The 9,336-nt window shown below is 44.0% G+C and overlaps 1 protein-coding gene across 2 annotated transcripts in view; it reads right to left on the bottom strand.

Annotated features, from left to right (window-relative positions):
• CNOT9 (CCR4-NOT transcription complex subunit 9) overlaps nt 1-9,336 on the bottom strand; it is a 33,368-nt gene continuing 24,032 nt past the window's right edge. Inside the window, exons 6-8 of one of the 2 annotated variants that reach the window (XM_047721039.1) lie at nt 4,216-4,314; nt 3,935-4,026; nt 1-2,334 (exon numbers count right to left, since the gene is read on the bottom strand). In XM_047721039.1, coding sequence (XP_047576995.1) covers nt 2,166-2,334; nt 3,935-4,026; nt 4,216-4,314 — 360 coding nt within the window. In that variant the 3' untranslated portion in view covers nt 1-2,165. Of the gene's footprint in view, nt 2,335-2,590; nt 3,253-3,934; nt 4,027-4,215; nt 4,315-9,336 lie in introns of those variants that run through there. The other variant, XM_047721040.1, reaches the window with a different exon arrangement.

Below are 9,336 nucleotides of genomic sequence, written 5' to 3'. Positions count from 1 at the left end.
TTTAAAGGAAAAATTATTTTTATAAAAACAGAAACAGGTTTTATTTCAATCCTGTTAGGGAGTGAGAGGGATGGAAAACAAACAAACAAAAAAAAAAATGGAGGGGTCTCTTTATACACACATGACATCAGGATCAACTACAAGGAATAATACCCATTTTCATCCCTCCCCCAACTCCTAGGTGGGGTCCAAGGCCAGCTGAGAATAGATGGAACAGGAGTTAAGACACTATTGGCACAGTAACATGGCCAATGCACCAGAAGATGGAGCGAGAAGATAATTTCCCAGGGAGCAAGGCCCTGGGCCTCAGCTGCTTCCCCAGTGAAGGGGGAATGAGAAAACTTTGGCTCAGCAGGAAGGCAGTTGGCAAAAATCAGAGATCCCTCAGCTGGCCTCTCCAGCTCATGAAACTATGAGCTGAGGGAAGTCCAGACGTCTGTCCAGTCCATGCTGTTCTCTGCTTCCTCCAAGACCTCTTCTCTTCAGGCTTGAGACTGAGAGCTCACCTGGTTCTCCTCTTCATTTTGGAAGGCAGGGGAGTAAGTGCTTCTTCTACCCTTCCTACATCTAGGCTACTCAATTACTACTTTGTCGGCTCTAGAGACAGAAGCCAACTGACAAGGCCGGCTCCCCTTGTGAAAGTCGGCTTGAAGAGCCCTTGGGTTGGCCGAACTGCCTCCACAGAGGTTTCTCGGAGCTTGCTCCTTACAGACGGACCCTCCCCAAACTTGTTCGGAGATACCTTCACTGGGGAGATGTGGATAGAAAATACCTCGTCTCTCTCTAGAGTTGGATTAATAATCCCATCTTTGACTGGAGGTGGGGATGAGAGAGAGAGAGCAGGTGTTGGCAGAGGGAAGGACTGGGGGAAAGCAAGGCAGTTTACACTGCGTTACAGATTCAAGTCTCTGGATTGTGAAGTCATCTGGAGCTCCAAAGAAGGAAGGGGGTTTCACTGACTCGATATGAACAAGAGGAAGTACTTTAGTGGCAACCCTGTAATTCCCATAGACCGATAGGGAATGTGTCAGGGAAAAAAAAAAACAGTGAAGAAGCAGAGTCCCGACCTCTGTCTTAAATCTGAGTAAGATGAACTCATTCAGCTAATGCCACTTCAAGTACAATCATGAACACAGATGGAGCTGCAGAAATTCATACTAAAGAATGGGATCAAGCAGCCTGTCATCTTGGTCCCCAGGCACCTTCCCCTTTAAAAGTTACCCAGGAAACCTCTCTGAGGACTGGAATTGAAGGTGAGGCCCAAGCCACCTCTCCTCCCCCAGTACAATACCCTTCCAGGACAGCCTGATGAATTAAGACGTCTGTTGGAAGTTTAATAGGAGGGATGTGGAAAAGGGAAAAGCACTGAGATTTGGAAAAGCTAGCAGCTAGAGCCAGAAACAAGGTTAGGGTCCTTGTGGCATCTGGAACTGGGGGCAGAAGAACGGAAAGGGAAGGGAAAGAGGCGATGGGGTCCTGCTGTCCTTTGGCTTTATCCTTCCCTTGCCTCCCGTTCCTCCCCACAGTTCATGCAGCTGTTGGCCTGTTAGAGGGGATGTAATGCCCAGACCAATTTTTTATTAAGCTTATGCAGCTAACAGACTTGTAAACAGTGCCAATTGACAAAGTTCTGCTGAGTATTACAGCTCGTGTCCACTAAACACACCTCTCTCTGACATCAAAAACAAGAGACCAAAGTAAACAAATACTGAGAGAGAGGATGAAGAGACACGTCTTGAGTCTTCCAGGAAGGCAAAATAGAAGACCGCCACACGGCTTGGTCCCAGGCGTTCGGCATGCCTAGCGTGCTACCACCGCCACGTCCCCCTCCCCGCCAGTGGCTAGTACGGGTCGGGGAGAAGGGCCATCGCTGGCACGCTGCAGACACAGCATTTGCTGGTGTTGACACCCTCCTGGAGCTGTGGTGGCAGACTGCTGTGTCAGGGGCCCATCTCCTGGGAGTAGCGGAGGGAGCCCGGGTCCCGGAGGCAGCCCAAGATGGCAGCCCGTTCACCCCAGCGGGGTGACCTCGCCCCTCTTCTCCAGTGCAGTTCAGCATTGAGGTTGTCTATTCCTGGTCAGCGGTAAAACCTGAGCTGTTTTCCCTCGCGGGTTCCCCCTCCCTTCCCCAGCTTGGGGGAGTGGTAGGAGGGGGTGGGGGAGGATCACTGAGGGGGCAAGGGGATGCCCCGGGGATCGGTGACCTGGCCCTCCTGCAGGTTCTTCACCAATTGTGCAAGCCAGCGTTTCGTGGTGGTGTCATCTTTTAGCACCTGGGCGAAGGTCGTGTCCTTCAGCTGGTCAGGGAGGCACTGCCTGAGCGCTTCACGTGCCCTACATCAGAGACAAACAAGCCAACCAGGGAGACCAGCAAATAAACCCACATTTGGGGAGACAGGGAAAAAGCCCTTTCTTAGACATAAATATACAGAATCCCGGGAATATGAGGTTCAGTCAAGTTATCTTAAGAATCCATTAAAATTCCTTACAACTTGTATTAGCTATGGGCTCAGATCTCCAGGGTCTGTCACCTGTGAACATTTTCAGGATGATGGCTCAATGTGGAATTCCAAGACACAGCAAAATGGAATGAAATGGTGCGACAGTTCAATTCACTGATTTATTCCATTAAATAATGTCAATATGCTCATGGTAAAAATCGATGGGTTATAGTAAATGAACAGTTCCAAAATCAGTACATGAATAGGGGAGATGACCCAACTCACAGTATGATAAATTAGTGAACTTTAATTCTAAATTAATATGATTTTGTGTCTTTCAAAAAAGTGCCTGTTTCTTTTTCTCTTTCCTTTTTTTAAAAAGTAAGTTCTATGTCCAATGTGGGGCTCGAATGAATGACTCTGAAATCAAGAATCACATGCTCTACTGACTGAGCCCACCAGACACCCCTGCTTCAGTTTTATAACTAAAATGCTTAATAAGAGATGAGATGTAAAAACAATCTATGGTGGCAACACTATCAGATGAACTTTCAAATGTTTCACTTTCTTTAAAAGATGACCAGTGGAAAGTGAAATCTGAAAACCTCCAAAAGATAAATGCTAATGGTTTATAAAACTGTTTTAAATAGTTATAGCTTTTGTACTCAGACTAGTTTAAAGAAACATATTTTCAAACTGAAGAAAACAGGAACCACTGAAGAACAGGAAAAAATGATGAAGAAACAGCTCGGGCTTGAATAACCTCAGGGGCAGAAGGCTGAGCTCACATTAAATCGAGTTATCCCCACTCCTAGGAACACAGAAATTGCCCCATTATGTGGTTTAGCAGAACCTAAGCAAGTGGCTTTCAGCATGAATTATGGATTTACAAAGCAAAAGGTCAAACACTTCTAAAATGCACTGTATCTACAATGTATGATTTCTGACAGAAAGATTATGAACATAGGGAGATAAAATAATTAGCTCAATGACTTTACAGGAATCAGAGAACTGAAAATATAATTCAAGTGCCCTCTGGGCTCCATTCCTTTCTTACAAGATCTTTGAAAATATACTTATCATCCTGACCACCTGGGGCAGCAACAGAGAGCTCAAACCACAGGAGTAATGTATCATAAGGTTCCCTGGGAACTGTCTGAACTCTCTGGAATTCCAAAGGAGGATACAGAGTGACAGAGAGAAAACTCTGATGGGCTTTTTTAAAAGTACGCTCTGTGCCCAGCGTGGAGCTTGAACTCGTGACTCCGAGATCAAGAGTCACATGCTCTACTGGGCCAGCCAGGCATCCCCAAAACTCTGATGGATTTTTAAATTTAGCACTTCAGATTTTAAAAGGATTTAATCAAGTTCTGCCAGACTAATTATCGTTATATCACTCCCCAACCCTAAAGATATAGGAGCTATGCCATGAGATGAGGCAACTATTCACCAGGGCATTTCCCCAAAGTCCTAGAAATCCTATAAATGTTTACCTGGGGTTATCTGAGAGTCGCAGGTAACACCTCACTACGTGCTTCAGCAGACGGGCGGAAGGCTCTTTGGAGAGCTGCAGGACCATCTTACCCTGTTTTCCCCCAGAAAGGGTTGGGGTAGGAAAAAACACATAAACACAAAATAATCCCAGTTGACATCAGAGATCAGATATTTTAAGAATCGTCACACAAGGTTCCAAGAAGCTGTTCAGTGTCGGCTGCAAAGGGACTAAGCTGTGTGATCACAAGTAACTTCAAGGGGGTTAGATGAAAGAACTCACCAGGATCATGGCAACGTGGGAGAAACGCTCGTATGTCTGACATATATATGCCAAACCTGTGTCATCTAAGAGGATTTTCTGGAGGATAAATGTGGCAACCTGGAGTAAAAACAAAAATTAAGGAGTCCAAAACGTTGCTCAGACTTGTCTTCCAATGGTCGATTCATTGTCCAGGAAGAATTGTGAAGCAGAAAATTAAGCAGAGACCCCAACCATATGTGTAATGCACAGTTTAAACAAAATTAGTAATAAACACATTACCATAGTGAATACTTACTGTGTGCCAAAGTATTTCCTAAAGGTATAACATGCCTTTTTTTTTTTTTTTTAAATTTTATTTATTTATTTGACAAAGCACATCACAGCAGGGGAGCAGCAGGCAGAGGGAAAGGGAGAAACAGGTTCTTTGCTGAGCAGGGAGCCCAATGCAGGACTCGATCCCAGGACCCTAGGATCATGACCTGAGCCGAAGGCAGACACTTAACCAACTGAGCCACCCAGGTGCCCCTGCCTCATTTTCACAATAAACCTATGAGGTAGGTACCACTGTTACTCTCTTTTTACATAAAAGAGTAGGTTCTGGGTAATTATGAAATTCTTTAAAATGTAGATACTTTTTCAGTTACCAAACACTGTGTGCCAGGCATAAGCGCTAATTAATAACTTGTCAGGTTAAGGTCCCAAGTGACAAAACCTCGAAGTTGTAGAGTTGAGGTCCAAACCTCCTCTGAATACAGACCTTTTTCTCTTTTTCCATGAACAAAGATGAGTTTAGAAATTCAGCTGTGCCTCATCTCTTCCAAATGAGGTAATCAGAGCTTTGCCTACTCCTTTTTTTTTTTTTTTTTTTTTTTTTTTTAAAGTAGGCTCCATACCCAGTATAGAGCCCAGTGCAGCACCTGAACTCATGACTCGGAGATTGAGACCTGAGCTGGGATCAAAACGCTTAACTGACTGAGCCACCCAGGGGCTCCAGGCTTTTTCTACTTTTAAAAGATCTTTAAAAATTAAGATTTTTGAAGCCTCCCTTCTAACACTATTCCAACAATAGTAAAGAATATCCGCAATTTTATCTGGCCTTTTCCAACGACGTGGATGGAACTAGAGGGCATTATGCTAAGTGAAGTAAGTCAGAGAAAGACAATTATCATATGATCTCACTGATAGGTGGAATTTGGGAAACAAGGCAGAGGATCACAGGGGAAGAGAGGAAAAATTGAAACAAGACAAAACCAGAGAGGGAGACAAACCATATGACACTCTTTATCTCAGGAAACAAAAACTAAGGGAGGATGGAGGGGAGAAGGTGGGAGGGATGGGGTGGCTGGGTGATGGGCACTGGGGAGGGTATGTGCTATGGTGAGTGCTGTGAATTGTGTAAGACTGATGAATCACAGTCCTATACCTCTGAAACAAACATTATAGGTTGATTTTAAAAAATTACCTGTATACATACATACACATACACACATAAGAATATCCTCAATTTAAATTCAATTAACTCTTGCACAGAAGGGACTAAAAAATACTAGCTTAATTCAAGTCAAACAATTATTTTAATGACTCCCTTCCTTGGCTGCTCATCAGAACCAGCTGTGGCAACTGTTTTATTTTATTTTACTATTTTACTTGGGTATAAAATTGTGGTTGAGCTAAATAATGGCCCCCAGAGATATCCAGGTCCCAATAAGCAAACTTGGTGAATGCTACCTTCTACAGAAAAAGTGACTCTGCAAAAGTGATTAAGGATCTTGGGGACAGGGTTGCCTGGCTGGCTCAGTTGGAAGAGCACATGACTCTTGATCCCAGGGTTGTAAGTTTGAGTCCTATCTTCAGTGTAGAGATTATTAAAAAAAAAAAAAAAAAAAAAAAAAAAAAAAAAAAAAAGATCTTGGGGAGATGAATCTTGGGGAGATGAATCATTCTCGATTATCCAAGAGGGCCTTAAACAGAATTTCAAGTGTCCTTGTAAGAGGGAGGTGGAGGGAGATTTGATCACATAGGAGAAAGAAGCGATATGACAGAGCACAAAGAGATCTGAACACGTTACACAGCTGGCTTTGAAGATGGAGGAGGAGAGCGTGAGCCAAAGAATGTAATTCTCGAAGCTGGAAAAAGCTAAGAAAGGGATGCTCTCCTAGAGGCTCCAGAAGGAATATTGCCCTACCAACACTCTGACTTTAGCTTGGTGAAACTGATTGATAATTTTCAAGTTGCAGAACTGTAAGAGAACAAATTTGTGTTGTTTTAACCACCAAGCGTGGGCATTTGTCATGGGAACGAGAGGAAATACACACAGTAAAATGTGTACAGTGCTTGAAGTGCACTATCTTCAGTGTATTTTTTTTTTAAAGATTTATTTATTTGACAGACAGAGATCACAAGTAGCCAGAGAGGCAGGTGGAGAGAGAGGAAGGGAAGCAGGCTTCCTGCTAAGCAGAGAGCCCGATGTGGGGCCCAATCCCAGAACCCTGGGATCATGACCTAAGCCGAAGGCAGAGGCTTTAACCCACTGAGCCACCCAGGCACCCCTCTTCAGTGTATCTTAATGCATTTTTACCTATGTACACATTTAGGAACCACAAGCAGATTAAAATACAAAAGATTTCCAGCACTCCAGGAGATTCCGTTGTGCCTTTTCTCAGTCAATACCCTTCCCTGAGAGGGTGCCAAGGTGACTCAGTCAAGTGTCCAAATTTGGCTCAGGTCATGATCTCAGGGTCTTGGGATGGAGCCCCACATCAGGCTCTGCGCTGAATGGGGAGTCTGCTTTGCCCTCTCCCTCTGTCCCTTCTCCTGCTTGAGCACGTTCTCCTCAAATAAATCTTAAACCAAACCAAAACAAAAAACACCATAAACCCTTCCCTGAGAAGTAAACACTATTCAGACGGATCCTCACTGAGTGGTTTTGCCCATTCTTGACTTTCACTTAAATGGAATCATACAGTACGAATTCATGCATGTGCTGGTTGCTCTTGCTCAATATATAAGCATCAGCTATCTCTATGAGCATCCCCATGAGCACCAACTATCCTGCCTATATCAGTATTCTTCCTCATTACTGTGGAGTTGATTCTGTGGCTATACTACAATTTATCTTTTATGCATAATGCTGTTATAAACATTCTTCTACATACTGTGATGTACATAAGAACTCCTTTCTCTTGGCCATACACCCAAGAGTGGGACTGCTGGGTCACAGCATAGGATTATGCTGATGGTGGATACTGCCAGATGGTCTCCCAAAATGGTTACATCATACTCTCACCTGGGGGGGGTTTTAAAAAACACCAATGTCCAGGGGCGCCTGGGTGCCTCAGTGGGTTAAGCCTCTGCCTACGGCTCAGGACAAGATCTCAGGGTCCTGGGATCGAGCCCCGCATCAGGCTCTCTGCTCAGCAGGGAGCCTGCTTCCCCTCCCTCTCTGCCTACTTGTGATTTCTATCAAATAAGTAATAAAATCTTAAAAAACAAAACAAAACAAAACACACCAATGTCCAGACTTTATCACCATAGAGAATGACTCAGTAGGTCAGAGATGGGGCCTGGGCATGTCCGGTTTTAAAACCCTTCACTGGGGTGCCAGGGTGGCTTAGCCAATTGAGTGTCAGACTCTTGATTTCAGCTCAGGTCATGATCTCAGGGTTGTGAGATCAAGTCCCTCGTTGAGCTCTGCACTGGGCATGGAGCCTGCTTAAGATTCTTTTTTTTAAAGATTTTATTATTTGAAAGAGAGAATGAGAGAGAGAGAGAGAGCGAGCATGAGAAGGGGGAGGTCAGAGGGAGAAGCAGACTCTCTGCCAAGTAGGAAGCCTGATGCGGGACTTGATCCCGGAACTCCAGGATCATGACCTGAGCTGAAGGCAGTTGCTTAACCAAATGAGCCACCCAGGTGCCCCGGCTTAAGATTCTTTCCCCCTGCTCCCCACTGCCCCCGTACCCACTCTCCCCTCAAAAAACAAAAACCACTTCACAGGTGATCATTCCACACATCCCTAATTGAGACCCTCTGCTTTAGGGAGCACCTACTAGAGCAAGGTGTTAGATTAAGTATTGTACATAAAAAGCAAATGTGGTAAGGTCTCTGCCTGCATGGAGCAAAGGAAGACAAGCCAGGAGCTATTCACCATACCAAGCAGGATATGCCATATAAGCTAATGGGAACCTACATGTACTCAGAATGGATTAACTCCACTAATGCACAAAGAAGGTAAACAGGGATCATTAGAATGAGGCTCCTGAAAAAAGGAGAGATGCCACAAAAGAAAGGGGTCTTTTTCTACCCCATCTATAAGAAACCAACTTGAAAAACCTATTCACAGGCAACCACTAATATAAGATGACAGAGTACAGTTGTATCCATTCTGAATCTGCCCCAGAAACCCACTGAAATTAACAAAACCCTCTAAAATTAAGGAAGAAATGAGACAGGCACACATATAGATCCAACCGTCACTTACCCTTTATGTGTTTAAGCAGAAAAATGAATACAGAGGTATAGATACCTCTCTAACACATATACCCCAGACTGGTAGTGTGGGTAGAAAATACTCAGGTAAAACACTTGATTTAAAAGTATGCCAGTGTGAGGGACGCCTGGGTGGCTCAGTTAGTTAAGCCACTGCCTTCGGCTCAGGTCATGGTCCTGGGGTCCTGGGATCGAGTCCCGCTTTGGGCTCCTTGCTTGGCAGGGGAGCCTGCTTCCTCCTCTCTCTCTACCTGCCTCTCTGCCTGCTTGTGTGTACTCTCTCTCTCTGACAAATAAATAAAATCTTAAAATAAAATAAAAGTATGCCAGTGTGAGCTCCTACCACCTTGCTTTCCATCCATTATTTTTAAACAAATAGCGATCTTGGGTAGAATTGCTCTCAACTGAAGACGTTTGCACAGACATACTTGGAGAAGAGGTAACAAGTAATAATTACCTACATTTTCAAAGAAATTGAAGAAAACATGGATTTTAAAAAATATCAAAAAACAATTCAAAAAGGATAAAAATTTCGAAGAAGAGCTGAAAAGACACGAGAAGTGAGAAGGCAAACACTAAGGAAAATATCAATACAAAATTAAGCTGTAACACACACACACACGTATAAACTACTTCCAGAAAGATACAAGAAA

Source organism: Lutra lutra, chromosome 3 (assembly GCF_902655055.1).
Source record: "Lutra lutra chromosome 3, mLutLut1.2, whole genome shotgun sequence".
Classification (NCBI taxonomy): Eukaryota; Metazoa; Chordata; class Mammalia; order Carnivora; family Mustelidae; genus Lutra; species Lutra lutra.
Note: the sequence above shows the minus strand (reverse complement) of the source record. Positions and strands in the feature narration are given on the sequence as shown.